The 19,263-nt window shown below is 38.6% G+C and overlaps 1 protein-coding gene across 34 annotated transcripts in view; it reads right to left on the bottom strand.

Annotated features, from left to right (window-relative positions):
• RBFOX1 (RNA binding fox-1 homolog 1) overlaps positions 1–19,263 on the bottom strand; it is an 818,485-nt gene that overhangs the window by 28,205 nt on the left and 771,017 nt on the right. For 27 of the 34 annotated variants that reach the window (XM_063414918.1, XM_063414939.1, XM_063414937.1 and 24 more), the window contains 2 exons: positions 11,428–11,467; positions 3,315–3,379 (listed from right to left, as the gene is read on the bottom strand). The exons of 2 other annotated variants lie outside the window; for them this stretch is intronic. In XM_063414918.1, the coding sequence (XP_063270988.1) occupies positions 3,315–3,379; positions 11,428–11,467 (105 nt within the window). The remainder of the gene's footprint in view (positions 1–3,314; positions 3,380–11,427; positions 11,468–19,263) is intronic. 5 more of the 34 variants (XM_063414935.1, XM_063414929.1, XM_063414938.1 and 2 more) reach the window with 1 other exon arrangement.

Raw genomic sequence — 19,263 nt, 5'->3', positions numbered from 1 at the left:
TATGTGTAGACTAATAGGTCCCCTTTTAGGACTTATACTAATTGGAAAACTTATCAGAAATGTTTTAAATCTTGGCAAGTTAAGTATAATTTTATTTTTGATCCACTCTGCAAAGACCTTCAAACCTGTACGTGCAATTTAATATACGATAGATCACACAATATAAAAATTGATTTCGGAATTTGTATCCAGTGATTGTATTGCTTCATAAATAAAACAAAATGTACCTGTTTCTTTGTTATTTTTGTTTTATGATCTAAGAAATGACTGGAGAGATCTGCCAGGCCTACCCCTGCTGTGAAATTTGGTTTAGGAGTACATGATCTGTCTTGACAAATACTTTGGGGTTTGCATTGATTGGTTTAATGGTATTTCCTTGCCACCTGATTCTCCCCTGTTCCTTGCCTATTTCCAGCAATATTTCCAACTGTGACAAACAAGGATACCATTGCATTCCTTCAAATGGAGGCCTCTCACAGAGATCATTATCAATCGACTTGGTCTATTGATTCCAGAGTCCCAAATCTTTCTGTTAACCTTTATTTTTAATTTACCAAAACATGTCTCCAATCTAAAGATTTCCTCTTTCCATCTCCTGACTTAAGAAGCCTTTCAAATATGGAACACTGCCATTCATAATGGATATGAGTGGTGACCAAAAAAATAAAGCTTTTCTTATTTTTCAAATTACTATGAAGTAATATTTTCCATGATAGGTCACTGCTTCAGTGGTACTCAATTTCTTTGGGCATCATTTTTTTATATAAACAGTAAATGTAGTTCATGTGTAATTAAATTAAATAGGGGCTCATATGAACACTAAATAAGTGTATAAGGAGATATGGAATCTTCAGTGTTGTGAGAGGAGAGCAGATGACAATTACATAGAGAAGAGCAGATACGAGCAGTTGTACTGAACTATACTTCAGCACTTTCAATATTAATTTCACAAAAGTAGCTAAATTAAATTCATTTTAAAATGAACAAAAGTTAATCAAATTAAACAAACTGTAGTTGTGAGTAATCAGAGGTATCCATGTTTGCACATAGTTTCCCACATGCAAAGAAATGTTTGAGCAGATTGTTATTTGTTTTGTTCTCAATGCTAGTTTTGGGATTCTCTAGTAAAGAAATTCAGTTATGAGATTTGTAATTAAGACAAGAAACCATATTCATTTGGGGGAAGCAGATTGAAGATGAAGGTTAACCACACTTAAAAAGAGAAGATAAAAAAAAAAAATCCAAAAGATATAAAATTCATTTAAGATATCTAAAATTATGCAAACAAAGACAGGTTATTGCAATTCTACTTATACAAAAAGTGTATCTGAAAATTATACAATTTTAAAAAATAAGTAAGGATTGTAACAACTGCATTACTACTGATGCCATCTCCAGCTTTCTTTACAGTAATATTTAAGAGCACTATCTTCCTAAACAAATCCTTTACCTTTTTGGCAGCATAATTCTTTGGGATGTTGACTCCCTGCCCATAGCAGAACATGTGACCAACTGATATTTTATCTTACAGCCTTTGATCTGGTTTATGAGAAGGTACATTAATTCATAATTAAAGCATTTAAAATTCAGCTTGATATTGTTCAGTTTCTCTGTGTAATGCATAGGTTTAATTAATAGAAATAGCCTACAAAATGATCCAGGGACACCTGAGCGATAGCTGGCAAAACCTGGCTGACCACAGGAGGTTATTTATAATTTTGTCCTTTTGGTTTAGCAGGCTTTTAGAAGCAGGAGTTGTTTTGCATTACAGGAAAGCTCACATTAAAACCCTAGAGCTGCAACATGCTAACAAACCTTTGTGGAAATGAAATGAAACTACTGAGTAGCACTTCACCTGTGCAGGTTCCCCTAAGTAGAGATCGTACATTGCCACCAAAGTGCACACAGCACAGATCTGCTTGATATCACTGACCCAAAATCAATAAAAAGTAGCTTGCTTACCTGTCTGACACAGCATGCCTCAGCCATACATGCAAATTACTTTATTCACATAACTTTAAAAAATATATCTTCATTACCCAGAATAAGCACTTGAAAGGCAAATATGCATGCATAGCATTGTAACATTCATACCATGGGACTTGGTTCTAAAAATACAGAATCCATGAACAGCACTTCAATCTAAGAAATTGTGCACTAGAATTTCTTATCTCTTGACTTCTTTAAGAAACAGAAACATTTGTAACACTAATTTGGCATTTAAAGAAATTTTTCAATATGTATTTAAGGCTTAAGAAATGATTTCTATGACTCGAAAGGAAAATTTTCTTTTCAGCTATTGAGAAGCATGACCTTACTTCTCATTGCCATCATGAAGCAAATTATGTGTCTTTCTGCCACGATATATACTCTCCCTTTAAAAGGGAACCCTCCTCAATGACTTGAAAAACATTAAAAATAGATTTTAAGGGTGCAGTTTATGAAGAAAACAAAGGATAATCCTCATTCTCATTACAAAATCATGTCCACACACTGCAAAGACTTAATTTTATGCAATTGGGTAAAATACTGTTCCTACTGAAGTCAGCAGCAATTTAGACATTGACTTCTAAGGGATTCTAACATCCATCTTTCAAGAAAACATTAATATATGTGACATTGCTCTTACTTGATAAAAGTTAAGTCTCTGAATGTGCGGATTTTCATGATCTTCAATTCCTGATATTGTTTCCACCAAATGTGGTTTACATTTTGAGGATAAAAATACAGAGCAGAAGAAAAATAACTTTTTTTGGTTTTTTTTTTTGTTTGTTTGTTTGTTTGTTTTTGGTTTTGTTTTGGTTTGGTTTTGGTTTTTCAGGTATTGCTAAAAATCAAATGCCTGGGAAGAAAGCAAATGGAAAAAAAATGCTGTTTTGCATTGGATAGCTCAAGCTTAGACACAGTTCATTCTCAATTTCCACTGACTAAAACAGTGTCAATGAGAATTGAGGGCACTCAATAGGTTCAAGGTTCTAAATCAGCTGAAATAATACTTCTAAAACAAATAATGATCCTTAGCAGCAGACCATCATGAATCTGTACATTTATTTATCTGCACTGTGCAAGGGTCAGGGACGTTAAGTGGATGATCTACAGCTTGGGAATGTGCACATCTCACACCTGATTCTCAGTTAAGGCCTAAAGCCTCTCAATTTATGGCTATTCATGGATTATAATAAAACAGCCTGCTTTAGATATCACAGTTATCTGCAGAGCAACAAGACAGTTATGAGACTTCAACAAGGCAAATTGATAGAACCATCTTCAACTTCCACTGGTCAAATATTTGTGAGCAGGAAAGGAGTTCTTACCTGTCACTGTAGGCAGCTGCAGTGGCAGTGGCAGGCTGGGCGTACCGGTAGGCAGCATAACCACCCTGAAACACAAACTCACGCTCTAACTGCATTGCCGTGGCACCTTCAGACACATTTTGCAACATTTGACAACAATCGAAAGGGCACAGTCATGCTGCAGTTCAGTCAAGTGCACGGGAAATACTGCAGTGAAATGTTAAGGGAAATATCGCTCAGCAAAATCGACCACCACAAACTCCCTAAGATCTGTCCCGGTGGTCAGGAGAAAGCAATGAGCTACACTGATCAGTGTAAGCCTTTTTTACAAGACAATACTGGATTCTTCTCCAAGTTTTCAAGCAGCAATTGTTCGTATGGACAAAGTGGATGTATATTCACAAAACAGTGCTAAATTTAAAAGACAAACTCAGCTAACAATCAATTCTTTTTTTGTACAAAATATGATTTATCATGCCTGATTGATTAAGCCTATGAATTTGCGCACTCAATTAACACTTAATGTTACATAGGTTTCCAATTTATACATAAAATTATAATGAAGAAGCAAAATTCTCTTCTTCCATGAATTAACATTCAGTTGTATGTAACAGTAATTCCAGCTGTTCAATTAAGCAAACAGGACAAACAAGCACACATTGGAAAGGAATTGAGTGCAGTGATGCATTGATTATCAAACTGTGAAAACAGCAGAGCTTCCTGTTCAATGGACCACGGTGTTATATCAAGCATTTCCAAATGATCTCAGCATGCCAATTAACAGCCCCAGCCAGGCCCGCTGATAACGCAAACACGATTTACGTCCCAATTAGAATTCTCCCCCCAGCACCCTCTGGGACAGGGGCTGCTGTGGTGCCTTCCTCACCCACCCCTCCCTAAAAAAGAGCTGAATAAGACAGTATCAGCTCGCTCAGCTTTGAATAAAATTCACTCTTTTGCTGAAGTGTTTGCTTTAATGGATTGGTTCTTTTTTTTTTTATTTTTCCTTTTTGGAAGGCTGCATTCACCCAGATATTGTGCTGAAGCAGGAAGAACAGGCCACGACGTGCCAGCCCTGAGTGTAACAGTAGAACATTTTTACTGCAGTAACTTCTGTGGGTTTTCTGTTTTGATTTTGCAAGTAAAAATTCACTCTTTTCAGAAAAGCAATCTGAACTACCATTTCCCCTTCTACCACTTTGCTTGGCAGAATGGCTTTGATCCCTAACACCTTCAAACCTTTGTGGGTTTGAAGACTCAAAGCAGGTTTGGTTTGGAAATCAATCGTTCAGCTGACAATGCCACATCACTCTAAGAATAAACACAAGTTTTACATACACTGACAGCTCATTAGAAACTCCAGGCTTTGAACTGTCAGCTCATTTGAAGAATATTCTTCCTGATTTTTTTTTTTCTGTGTGCTCACACAGAGAACAGGACATGTCCCTCCCTGCTCCTGGCCAGCTCCCTGCAATTGTCACACAAGCCCTGGGATCAGGACAATGAGCATCTCCTAAACCCCCTCGTGCCCTCTCCTGTGCTCCTCTGTGCACACACAGAGGCAGTGACACAAAACACCTCCTCATTTCAGATTGTTTCATTTTTATAAACCAGCAGAAGGCTATCACTGTCAAAAATGTACAACAGGCACACACTGCTGCAGTTATGTATGTGCAGGCCTTGGGATATCAAAAATGTCACCGGGTACAAGCTGAGCCAAGGTTGAGGGGAGAGAAATTCAAACTGCACACTTTGGCTGGCCTCTGTCAAAGGGAGAGAGGGGAGAGAAAATAAAAATTTATCTGTTCTCCCCTCTTGGTTTGTGAGGGATAAATATTGGAATTGTCTGTCTGGGGAGGTGGTGGAGTCACCATCCCTGGATGTGTTTAAACAAAGCCTGGATGTGGCACTGGTGCCATGGTTTAGTTGAGGTGTTAGGGCTGGGTTGGACTCGATGGTCTTGGAGGTCTCTCCCAACCTGGTGATTCTGTCATTCTGTGAAATATGACACCTTTTTCCCGCTATTTTTCTTCCCTGAGTGCTGATATGAGGAAGATCCTGGGCTGGTTTTCATGACCCAGTCCTGGCAGTGTGTGGCAGGTCTGAAGTCTGACGTGGTTCTGTTCACCAGGGTGTCCAACTCCTGTGCTTGTCCTGCTGTCCACTCCTAAAACCCCTGATTCAGAAGTGAGAGCCACTCCAAGTCTACCCAGCTCTACACATGAAAGCTCCTACCACAGTATGGAACTGAGAACAGACCATGAGAGCTCTGAAAGGGATAAAAATGACACAAGCTGTTCCCACAGCAGCTGACCTGAAACCTGGTGGGCTCTGTGAGGATTGGTTTTCTTTCCTTCATTTGACTATCACCAAAAATTGGTCAGTGTGTGATGAGACCCTTCCTTGCTCCCCAAACACAAGAGCTTCATTCCTTTTATGCTTACATTTTGATTTGCTTTCAAAGAATTTCTGCTGAACAATGAAGCTCGACTCTGAGTTTATTAAGATGTTTTGGATTCAGCAATCAGTCTGACATTTATGAGAGCCCTGGCAAGAATGAGTGTAAAGCAATACAAATAAAAAGAGATTGAAGGCATTGAATTTGCCTGAATTCTCTGGAGAACTAGAGAAAACAGGATGTATTTGGGTATCGGGGAAGACCTAATTCCTTGCCATCCCATGTCATGAATTCTTAATTTTAAAATAAACTGGCATAAATTACACATTAAAATATGCTTAAGCATATTATTTTTATGGGGTTTGTGTTCTGCAGTTTTGGTGTTGTACCAAGTTTTCTCTTTGTTTTAATTCAATTACTTCAATTGATTTTTGATTAATGCAGGAAAACAATACTTGTAGGTAGACTTTACTCTGGGAATTGGGGTGGGATTCCAGTCCAAACCCCTGATATCAACTTCTGTAACAAGTTCTACTTGAAATTTCTTCTCTGGTTTTGAACTTGGCTGATATCTTAGGTGAAGAATACACCAGTAATCTTCAGTGCATCCCTTGAGTAACATTATATAATTATCCTCCTGCCTTAGACTATATTGCAAAATAAAATACTTAGAACAAAATTATGCAATAATTACAGAGAAAAACCCAAAACAACAAACCATTCTCAGTTCCTATGGATTAGAAATGTTTTAGGAATTCTTTTTTTCCGCTTTATATTTAAATTCAGGCAGAAAGTACCTTGCTGTGGATTATTATTCTGAAAATAATAATACTTAAACATTTACTACCCTATCTGTGCTCCTGCAAGACTGCTCTACAAAGAAACAGAAATGGAATGATCTGAACGAGGAAGGAAGGATGGAAAGAAAGGTGTAAGGAAGGAATTTAGGCAAATTCCCCAGAGCAGTTCATTAGAGTTTTCCTCTCAATGTTTTATGTATCTCTGGCTCGGGCAAACAGAAACAGAGCAGTGTTATCTGTCAGAAATCAGTTGGTGATTTTTATATAGAAATATTAATCAATTTTAGAAAGAAATCACACACATTTTGAATAAGATATGATAAAATGGAAATGAACAGAAAAATACAAGTGAATTTTTAAATAAAGTATGTATATCTGCAGTAAAGTTAATTTTCACAAAAAAACCCTTACCCCTACAGAGTCTAGAGATTACAAAACTATGTATACATGTGTGCACTTTCTCATAAAATAGCTAAACTTTTTTCTCATGATCTCAGATGTAATAAAACACAAAGTGATTCTAAATGATGAGTATTTTTTGATTTGTTGTTTTTTTTAATTAGCTACATATTTAATATTTCATATGAATGTTTAGAGTTAATTTTCCTCAATTTATACTTTCTATACTTCCTTTCCCTCAAGGATCTCAGAGTATTTTGTGAATATAAATTAATCAAGGTTCCAAACCTTCTCTAGTATTGAGAATTAGACCTGCCTTATTAACTACAAATAGAAGACTGGTATTAAAAATTACATGAATTACACCCAGAGCTGCAGAATACAGAAAGTGTCAGTTCATTTTCCTCCACTCACATGCTATTGAGATTTAAACAGCATTTTTTCTGTTCACTGTGTAAAACTTTGACTGGGAAAATTAAAAATAGACAAAAAATCCACCTCCAATTTGTGCTGGCTCAAATTGTGGACGTGGCCTGTGTGCAAGGTTTGGGGCATTTCTATATCCCATATATATATTCCCATTTCCCAGAGGCAGCTGTTACTGAAAAACTCTTGGTAAAATATCCAGGCACCTCCTGCACTAATTCCAGCCAAATCCCCAGGACTGGTCTGGTACCTTTCTGCATGTACTGTTAACATCACAGATAAAGATGAGATCAAAAGACATTTCATCCCTACCTACCCAAACTTTTTAAAGGGTATCATGGAGTGTTCCAGCACACAGAGCAGTGGAAAGAACAACCCACTGCTCTCTGGGGACCCTTTTGCCCTTGGCAAAGTCATTTCTCCTGCTCCTGCTCTGCTTCTGTGAGTCACAGGAAATGGCACACCCTTCCACTGGCCAAACACAAAAATCCTTGGTTTTCAAAAGAAAACCTTCAGTGCTGTCTGCAATTCCTTGTTTTTCACATCAGAACCGTGCCTGTCAGGGGACCTGATGGCTTCCAGGGACTCCCACCTGGGGCCAGGGGAATGCTGGTTAGAGAATTACCTCTGCTTTTCCCTTGGGAAACAAATAAATCCTCCATTCCCAGCTCCACCCTGGCTTTGAGCTAAAGGTGATGGCAATAGCTATTAGGAAATAGTCTCATTCCATTCCTCTGACCATAAAAATCTGCCTTATTCTTGCCCAACAGCTAAAAAAAAAAAAAAAACCCACCAAAAAAAACCACACCAAAAAAACACCCCCCCACACACTCAAAAAAAAACCCCAAGACAAAAAACCCCAAAAAAACCAAACAACAACCAAAAAGAAAAAAAAAAAAAAAAGAAAAAAACAAAAGAAAAAACAAACAAACAAACAAAAAAACCACACCACCAACAAAACTCTAGATGTATATTTTAGCCCAGAATCCTGGGAAGTTTAGCAAACCTTGCTGTGAGCAGTAAGACTGACTAATGGCCATGGTTAAACCATTACCCAGGGGCTTCTGGAGCTGGTGGTGGCAGGGTGGGGAAGGTTCTCATTTTCTGAGCCTTCCCACATTTTAGGTGAGGATTGATGACTGACATATTCTGAAAACATTCTTTATGACAATGGTAATAAAAAAAAAGGAACAGATTTAAAATAAAGCAGAGCTATTATTCTAACTGCATAATTCTGAGACTGTTACTATTTTTTGCTTCATTTTATAGAGTGTATTTTCTTATTTTCACAGGTGTCAATCTTCATCTAAGAACTTCTATATTTGCTGGCAGGCAACTTTAATTCTCTTTTAATGACTTTTTCTCTTAGTGAATCAATACTTAATTTTAAAAGGTCTTCCTTACTTCCTAATAATCTCCTTTATTTTTCCTACTCAAAGGCACATTTAAAAGGGAATTCAATAGCTCAGCTATTTCAGATGGATTATTACATTCCATATAGAATTATATGAAATATAGAATATATTATATTACATCTAGAATCATGGCTGTTGATTTTTCACTTTAGACTGTACTTTCCATCTATTTTTATATTCCTAATCTCTTCTATTCCACTGGTGAGTGTTGAGCAGCTCTGGATATTTGCTGGTTTTGGTTCACCCTGCACTTTTTACCCAACCAGTATCTTTTTGTGACTGCCCTCCCCCTTTCCCTTAAATTTGTGGTCTCTCTCACCAGAGGCTCTGCTGATCCCCAGTGATGCAAAGAATAGCAGAGTCCATCTATTGCTCCTCAGTGTAACCAGAGCAGGATGAAACCCACTCTGATCTACCCTTTAATGCAGATTTTTGATCTGACTTTTCATATTGTGTGCCTCTTGTTTTGCTTTCTCTCGTATTTCTAAGGCTTCTTTCCCTCCAATCCACCATTAAACCTTACGTTGTTTAAATGTTTTTTCTCCTTTTTTCACAGAGCATTTGTCATTTCACAGAGCTTCTGCTTTGCACTTAAAATGAAAAGCTGAGTGGAACTATGTCATAAACAATTGGGATTTAATAAATAACTTGGTCTGCTGCAAACTGCTGCACTAAGAACTAATACACTGTGAATTTTAAGGTTTCATTTGATTTATGCCAGTTCTTTCTATCTCTCTCTCCCTCCCCTGCAAATGCTTTATATGCAAGAAGGCACAAATGTGAAGAAAAATTATTTATAAAATAAAAAGGTCCGTGTATTATAAAGAAACTAAATTTCCAGAAGAGTGTTTTAATTCTGTCATCTGCTATAAAGATAAACATTCTGTTGCATTAAGAGAACTAAGATATGCAATCAGAAATACGAGGCTGCAACTGAGTGAAAACAAGTGTAGTTATTCCATTTCCTAATGCACACAACTACTGCAGACAACAAAACTGAGGCTATACTAGAGATCAGTGATTTATTCAGCATCATTCTCATTGAAACCACCCTCCATTTGGAAAAAAACCATTAACGTCTGTGAGAGGGTGTGAGGCCACAGTGGGTTCCAAACCTGCCAACTGCTCCAGCAATGCTCAGCTCCCACCTCTCCCCTCAGCCCAAGCCCTCCTGAGGAAGGGGTCTTCCTGCCCTGCACATTTCTGGGTTGGTAAACTGAGCAAAATGGGTGTCAAACTCTTGTGATGGCTTGAAGGGACGTGAAAATTGGAAACCACACTTGAAGGAATTCCACAGTGTAATGTGTCCTACAGAGCTCAAAAACTGGGCAGCAGTTTGGGTGAGATCACAGCCACTTATTGGCTTGAGAAACCTTTGGCCAGTGGTGATTCTTGTGTTGTAAACAATATCTTACTGATAATATCGTGAGTATATAAGTACATAGGGAGAGGATTTTAACCCCAGCTAATTTATTTTAAATATGTTTTTTAAGCTCACAAATGAATTTTCAGATAAGGATCAGCCTTTCCACCTCCATCAGAAAAACAAAACCTACTTCATCCATAAATTCAAATTGTTTCCTTCTTTATATAGAACTTACTAACAAAAATCCGTTCCCTTGGGAATAGTTCTAGAAGATTGCTGATAATGAACACAAGGGATGTTTCCTAGCATTGCCTATTTAATTTTTAATATTCATACAAATTTCAACTCATCTGTCTCATTTTATCTCAACTGAAACAGCACAAGTAGGTTACAGAAAGTTGTCTGGTGAAACCAAGACCTGTAACTTAGAACCAGAGTGCCTTATTAAAACAATGACAAAAGTAAATATTGCTTACTACCAGTGAAATATTTTACATCTGCACATTAGCTACAAGAATTTTAGAAGAGTGAAATTTAGCCTCAACCCCCTGAAACCTCTTGCATACTCAGACATATGGAGCTTCTTTGCACACATTCAAAATAAAAAAGTTGACAAGAAAAAAACGATGTATGAAAATTTGAAAAAAAATAAAGTTAAAATAATATTTAAGATGAACTTGGTGCATAGATAATGATGGATCCAGGACTATGAATCTTTCCTAACAAATTATCCACTTGTATTGTGAGCAGTCTCTACCCATCTCCTTTAAACTGAAATTAGTGGATTTTAGAAGTGCAATTTTTGGAAGCCTACTCAGATTACAGACAATGCATTGCCATATCTTAAAATTACAATGGCATTAAGCTCTACTATCACCATGGCACCTACCTATCCCCAGTGTTGGCTGGATTTGGGAACCTGTATCTCTCCATAAAGTACTTTCAGACTTCAAGTTTTAAGAATATTCAGCTTACCCTGATTTTTTTTTTTAAGAGCTTGTGGGGATTTGCAAAAGAATGTTTCTGCTTTGTTTTATTTTTTCTCTGAACTTCAATTACGAAGGGAGACGCCCCTCCACACACGCACACACATTTTTCACATCTTTTTGCATTCATTCAGCATTTGATTGAAGAGTTAATTCAGCTCCACTGAACAATGATAGATGTAATGAACAGAAAGGTCTTCCAATGTGAGAGATATTCTTCTCAATTCTTTCTGACAGGCAGGGGATGGTAAATAGACAAAACAGAGTCAAGCTAGGCAGCAAACTTGTAAAAAGAATGACTCTGGTAATGTACAAGGACAGCATGCACATCAATGAATACTTACATAAATGTCTGCACCATAAAATCCATCCTGGTATACAACACTGCAAGGATGCACACACAAAGAAAAACATCCATATTAGTGCATTTCCACATGCAAATGCCACCAACCCCTGCACAGCTGAGGTTAGTCTCACAAGAACAGAGGGGAGGGGAGGGAAGGCACTCTTCACATTGGTTAAGGAGGTTGGTAGTAATCATCAGAAGTGAACCTGTACCAAATTCATCATCTTAGCAAGTATGCCAAATGCTTAGTCAAAGGAAGGCAAAGCATGGCAGGATTGGAAAAGACTTTTGATAAAATTTGGGGGCTTTTTTCTTCCCTTGTTCTTAGTTTTAAGAATCCACATATTGACAGCATTTTTTTCGATCCTGTAAAAATTTTTGGTGGGCCAATCCTACATCCAGTTTCAGTACATTTGCAAAAAGCTAACTCCTGAAGCACTGCTTCCTTGTCCTGCAGTTATGTGACCCTCTGAAATAAAGGGTTACTTCTCATTACTTAGATGGCAAACAAAACACAGCCTAAGTTGAAATGGTGAGAGGAGTGGGTGAAATAATTACCCTGGTGGTGTTCTACCCACTGGGTCAAATCTCAATATTCAGTCTACACACAGGTGAGACAACCCAGAGGTAATGCACTGTTGGCTCCATGCACATTACCAGTGGTGGCAACTAGTCTGTTGAGAATTTCAAGATGTTATTCCTATGAAAAAAAATATTATCTTTGCCTACTTGAGCCTTTTGCAGCTTTGGCAAAAATGCCAGTAGTTCTGAGCCCCTCTGTTTTGGTTGGTTGATACAGTACTACTTCCTCTCTCAAAAAAAAAAAAGTGATAATGTTGCTGTTACCAGTTCACCCAGAGATGGTCTCACTCCAGCTAAGATCAATCATCAGTGTCAACAGTGAATGAGTCTAAACCCTTCAGGATAAATGACACAGCACGACAAAGACAGCTTAAATGACTACACTAAATAAAACTGGAACTGCACAACAGTGGCCTAACAATTACACCCATTAGGTCATTCCTGCAATTTTACATCCAGTTGGCAGTTCTGCAACTTGAAATGTCTATTTCCAATATAAGAATCAACCCAAGCTGTTTCAAGAGCTAAATATGAGAGCTAATAAAACAATAGGGTTTTTTTTTTTTGCAATGCTGTTTTCAATTTAGGAATACTATTATCTAGGAATAACAGTTATTACCAAGTTGCTAACCTAAGCCATTTTGCAATTCCAAGAAGAATTTTCATGTCAGAAATACAATTGATCGATTGAGGTCAATGACCAAACCCCACAGGGCTGAGCTGGTACGTGTCTAAGTCAGAATCACGTGAGAAAATCATAAATATGCACACAGTGACATGGATAAAACCACACTGATGATAAAAGTTTGCTATGGAATAGTAACAGGTGAAAACTCAGCTCCACTTAAATCCCAGTGTCTGCCATTTGTTTCAGCAGGGCCAGACCTTTACTTATGTATTTTTCTATTTATTCTGTCTGCAGAGCAAAATATGCAAAACCTGGTCTACACTGGCAGCTTTCAGAGAGCTTGGTACCTACACTGCAGCGTACCTTCATCTTGGTTTTGGTTTGGATACTCTGATTATTTTAAAACACCCCATGTTTTTCTCTGCCTGCTGGCACGTAAGAAATAAAGCATTCCACATGACTGTGAGGTAGGAGCACACAACCATGGACAGCATGGAAGGACTTGGATGAGATGACGCACAAAGAATACTGAATTTACTGGAGATGAGGGCCTCACAGCCCTGGGGTCCTCACATCCCTGTGCCACTCCTGCTGGAGATGGGGGAGAGCTGGGGGAAGGTGGTCTAGGTCCCACCTGTTTATAACCCTCTAAACTGCACTTCAACAGGAAATTAAATCCATTTTTCAAGTCAAATCAGTTTTGGCCAGGATGGCAATTGGCACGAAATGTCCCTGTCTATCTCAGCCTGGGAGCTTTTCCATCCTCCCTTCTCCCCCTGTGCTCCTGAGAGGGGAAGGAGAGCACGGCTGGGCGAGGGTCTGGCAGCCAGCCGAGACCAACCCAACACTGCACACTCAAACACCTTCCCTTAATTACATTAAACATTGCTACTTGGAAAATAATGCTTTTGAGAAAGCATGTGTCAGAAAGGGAAACTTTTCTCTTCTTCCTCTTGGTGATCTGTGGATGTACAGCAAAGATGAATAGGGGCTGATAAATTTTTCATTCTGAAATGCAGCTGGTTGTAGCCTTGGACAGGTTCATTCATCCACCCCAGTCCTCCTTCCAGTCACGTACAGACAGAAACTTATTTGGAGTCCTAAATGAAACCACTTCATAAACACCATGCTGAAAAATGTACCCATCACTAAAATGAGACATATATGCATAACTCCATCATTAGACATGGCCAATATTAAGATGAAGTGACAGAATCAGGCAAATGAGTATAACAGTCCCAAGCATGACTTGCACTACAAAAAAAATCAGCTGATTTTATCTTATTTCCTCCCTATGAACTCATATTAAGACAATGATATTAAATAAAATCCCTTCTGCTTCTCCTGAAGTTTGAGGAAAAGTAATTCTTCACACTTATATAATAGATTTTTCAGAAAATATTTCCTCTATTCAGTGTTCTTATCTTTTGTTGATTCCTGACCAAATCTTAGCTGTGGATTCAAATGTGTTTCCTACAGCACCCTTCACCAGAAATACAAAGTGTAAACCATCAAGAAATAACTTTTGCTTTTCCTTCCTTTAGTACTTTGTTTTGTTTTGTTTTGTTTTCTGGGGGGGGTGGGGAGGTATTCGGAGTTTTTGGGGTTTGGGGGGGGGTTTGTTAATGTGGTTTAATTTGCTTGGTTTATTACCCCTTTTCCTTTCTCTGAGGCTCTAGGCAGAAAATAAAGAGTATGTCTTGAGCATGGGAAGAGACTGAAGGCATCACTCAAGCGCCCATCTTAGAACAGCTCTTTTTTACACTTTATATTCAAAAAAAAAATCTTGGTAGACAGCTAGGTCTTGTGCTCCTTGTAAAACAACAAAGGATTTTCAAATAGTCACACTATTGAAATCTGAATTACTTCACCCAAGGAATGGATATATTAATGCCCTTCCTGCTGACATTAAAAAGAACAAATTTAGGGGGTTTATTCAGTTGTATTTTCTTATTTTATTCTGCTAAGGAAAGCTCAGAGAAATGAGAAATCTTGATTTAATATGAAAATGTGCATCTAAATAACATCATATGTGGCAATTATTTCCTGAAATTATTTTTCTCTAGATAGGAAACTCCTCATCAGGTATTATACATCTGACTTTCATGGGTTTAGCTCCTTTATTTAAGTCTCTGTGTCTTATAATCACTTTCTGTAACTATATTAACACAAACTCTTCACTAGTTTAGATTCCACCTTTATAATATCCTGGGAGAACTACATCTGTCTTCATTATCATTTTTCTGTCCTCATCTTTCAAAAGGACTGAGTTGAATAATCTATCAATGACATAAAAAGACAGTCCTTGACTGCACAAACCTCCTCTGAGTCCCTTCCCAGCAGCTGAGCACCCCTGGCCTCAGCCACACACGTCCTGCCCAGGGCAGCACACCCAGCCTGAGCCTCATCCAGAGGGGTGGATTCAAGGCAACAAATGGGCCTCACACCCCTGATTCTGATGCTTTAAGTTTTAGCATTTATGTTTTTCAGACCCTGCACTGCATTATTATGTAATTCTGAACTCCATATAAAGCGTTAGCAAGGTCTCTTCACATTTTGGTCAGACAAAACAATCCTTCCAGGCCTGAGAACCAAGGACATTCTGCCTCAGGCCCCAAAAATTATAAACAAAAGAGAATCAGGGGAGAAGAAGCAAACTGGGGGAATGTGACTTCATTACCTGAAGCTATAATAGGACAATTAACCCCTGATATGCAAACAGACCAAACTTATTTCTGCCTGAAAAACTCGTGACCCTCGTCCATCTTGTGTGTAGCCTCTGTGAGGGTTTTGACTGCCCAAAGGGTACCTGTTAAAGCCTTTAATAAATACCCACTTTATTCTTTTATCTCTGTCTAGCCTCTGCTCCAGGAAGCCATTCTCAGCACCAGTTCCCCTCCTTGGCACAGCAAGGGTCACAGCTCCCCCTCACCTGTCCAGCACAACTAGAGAAAAGCAGCTGAGGAACAACAGCTGTGTTTGCTCACTGCTGCAGGGCCCCTCTCACTGTCCCACACTGCCCAGCTCTTGGTCTGGAAATCACCTTTAACATGAACCCCTTACCCAAGGCGACAAAGGACACAAGAGATGCAGCTACAGCCTTATTTAAACCAAAAACAGAATTAAAGTAACACTTGTGCATACTCTAATAACAGAGTTTTAAGTGCTGTAAGCCCAGAACTGAAACTCTTCTAAGAGGCAGTTTCGACTCTTTAGAATGTTCTCTAATTCCAGCTCCTTGCCTTTCCAGCTTCAACAGTTTCTGCCACAGACAGGTTACATCATCTGCTTTGTGAGACTGACTGAGGGCATTGCTGCAGAGAACAGGGCTGGCAGACATGAATCAATATATGCTGGCAAAAAACATTTTTTGTTCCAACAATTGCATGTATACACAGAGTCCAAAATAAGAGGAATTTTACATGAGCCCAAGGGAATCTAGTGGGAAAACCCATAAGAGAGTAGATGTAGTAGCTCATACTAATCTTCTTAAATTTAGCATTCAGAATAAGGGTTGGAAAATAAAGCTGTATTTTCATTTTGAATCAGTTAACAAGTAGCACTTTAGAATGCTTATTTTAACAAGAGGAACAGTTTCTCAATAGTCTCTGTTATTTCTCCTCCACACTCTCCACAAATTCACAATTCTATTTCGGGTTGGGTTTGTTTTTTGTAACTGTCCTTTTCAAAGAGAAAAAAGCATGTTGCTCTCCTCTGCTTTCCCAGGAAAGACAGAAGAGGAGGAGATACAGACTGAAAGCCAATTCTGTGTTAGCTTCATCAGAACTGAAGGGAGCAGAGAGGAAATGTGAACACAAAGTCATCACACACTAAGCTTGTGAAGAATTTAAAGCAAAGGATGCTGAAACAGAAAGCCTTCTCATTAGTTTACTACTCCTGCTATCTACTACTGCTCTACTACCAGATGTACCAAGACTCTGGGTTTTCTTGACTGATTAAAGATCCCTTGTTTCCCTCTCCTGCTGCTCCGTTTTGGGGTTAAGCTCCCCATGCAGTGCAGACTTCCAGGCTCTAAATTTCAACTTTCAGTATTCTCACATAAACCAAACTTTACTCCCCATTTCAGTGTCGGGGGGGTTTATGATACATACATTAATTATATGTAGTTATAAGTTAGCTGCACACTCTCGTATTTCAAGGCATTAGAGATGATGCCACAGATGCTGAAAGTGAAGTACTTTCCATGAGCTAATAAACAAGATGCTGTCTCAAGGAATTGTGAAATGTCTCACTCAGAAGTGAAGGATCCATTAATTACTGGGGTAGTGCCATGTATCTCACAAACAGTAAATCCATTTTTAAATGACACAATTTAAAGCACACGTGCTGATCTTTGATTTGTAAGAAAATAATGGCCTTAAATATGGTTATACCCAGCAACTTCCCTGGACCTAGCAGAGCCTGTCTGCTGCTCCCCAGCAAGTGGGAGGCACAGCAGAAACACCTTCCAGCAGGAACCACCATAACTCATCCTGCCTTATGACCACAAGACCTAGAGGTAGATCAACATCTAAGGGTAATGAAATAAAAGAAAATAAAAGAAGGTAATAGCAATTTAGCTTTATATTTTGCAACTACATGTAGGTTCTTTCTTGAAAGGAAGTATTTTTCCTAACTAAACACTGATGGATTTCAATGAAAATTTATTATTAAAATTATATCTGTCATTATAGAAAATTTGTTTTTTTGTTTTTTTTTTTTTTTTAATGACTGAAAATACTTAAGTATGAAACTGTTTGCTTGGCTGTAAGGCTGGGCTCCTTCCTTGAGAGAAAAATAAGAAATTGCTACTAACTTAATTGCAAAACAGCATCCAAAACTTACTCCATTTTTCTTATCAACAAATGATATTCCAAGTTGTTTGCTTCCTGCTCTAAGCTGATTCATCCTCTGTGATCTCTTTATCATCTCAGTAATTTTCCTTGACTTCTATTCACATTGTGACCAAAAACCACATTCTCATAATTCATTTCCATTGATTAAGGACTATTTTTTTTCTGACAAAAATTGCTTTTTGCTTCTTTGATGGGTCACAGGAGAGAAAAGGTGAGCAGGGAACAAAGAACCACACAGAAATTCCATACTCTTGTATCAGTGAAGATACCAACATCTTCATGATCTCAGATTCTCTGAGATCTAATATGCCAGGCCAAAGAAAATATGGGAAAATAAAGCTTTATTACCTCAGCTGTGGATCAGTGCAACAGAGATAAGAGTAACTTCTGTAGCGACCCATGAATTACAAAATGGGCGATTCAGAAAGCAGGGCCTTATTGTAAAGCACAGGCGGATTTAATTAAAATAAATAAAATTAATTATCTGAAAATTAAACACCTGAACTAAGACCTACATGATTTAAGACAGGGCTTAGTAATTGAAAACTTTTGCAGTGTCAGATTATGTTTCCTGGCAAGGTGAGCCCTGGGTTCCCCTCAGAGAGCTGGGAGACATCAGAGACGGGAGGTGATGGCACCTGTGACCAGGGCAACGCTCGCCTCCCTCTGAGGGCAGATTTGGCACGAGCATGAAGGGAGTGAGCTTCAGGCAGCCTCAAACCCTCTGCAGAGGAGTGGGAGTGCTGAGCTGACCTCCTGGAAACCAGCTGGAGCACTGCTGGACCCGACTGCGGAACCTCTGCACTGCCTTACAACAGGAGCTCCCCGTGCTTGCACATCTAATTCAGTGCTGGAGATGCTGGCAAGCAGCAGTGCAATTACACGAGGATATACATGTGCTACATGGAAATGGAATTCTTGCTGCTGAGTCGCTGAACTGATCGTAATAATGTCTATACCACACACGTATACACATAGAGCACCCACATGTGGCCTCAAATCAAGGTAAATTCAATCTAGCAACTAGGCAGAAAGTATTTACTCATTTTGGAAATACTAACCAAAAAGTACTGTCCCATCACACACAGCTGGTACTTATTTTTGTATGTACCTTTATGACTTTGTATTTAACTAAGGTGAGATGTTAATGATATCATGAAAACTTAGTGGCCCACCTTGTTATCTCACTGTGTACTGCACTCTGTGTTCAAATTTAAGCAGTTGCTTTTAAACAAGGTAGAGATGGAGAGGCCACTTTCTTTAGATGCAGTGTCCATTTGGTAACTGAGGAATTCTGACTGAAATCTGAATGCAGGGTATTCTGGACTTGTTTCCATCTTTGCCATGTACAAATGCCTGGACTGACTCTAAGGGAGAGTATGGGAACAAAACTTTGGTGGGACACCATCCTCATCCAAAGGTAATTCAAAAAAGTGTCTTCCTCCAGTAGTGATAATACAGTTTTGCTTAATAAACTACACAAAACAGTCAAATAAATCAATAGAGTACATTTTACAAAATAACCTGATTCTGTGGCATCATTTTTACATTAGCTTTTGAATATTTTATTTCTTCGCCCAATGTGATGGAATGGTCAAATTGCTAGGATAAATATATCCCTGAAAAGTCAGCCCAAAGCAAATTTGTCTGGAAAAGGATGCTCCTTTTGGCTTAGTGGAAGCAAGGTTTACTGTGGGAACTGTTGCAGGGCACCCATCACCTACTGCAGTGGAGCAGGGGACAGGGGTTGTGCTGGCAGCTCCTGCAC

Source organism: Prinia subflava, chromosome 17, assembly GCF_021018805.1.
Source record: "Prinia subflava isolate CZ2003 ecotype Zambia chromosome 17, Cam_Psub_1.2, whole genome shotgun sequence".
NCBI classification, from domain to species: domain Eukaryota; kingdom Metazoa; phylum Chordata; class Aves; order Passeriformes; family Cisticolidae; genus Prinia; species Prinia subflava.
The sequence above is the reverse complement of the archived record's forward strand: the minus strand, read 5'-3'. Positions and strand labels throughout refer to the sequence as shown.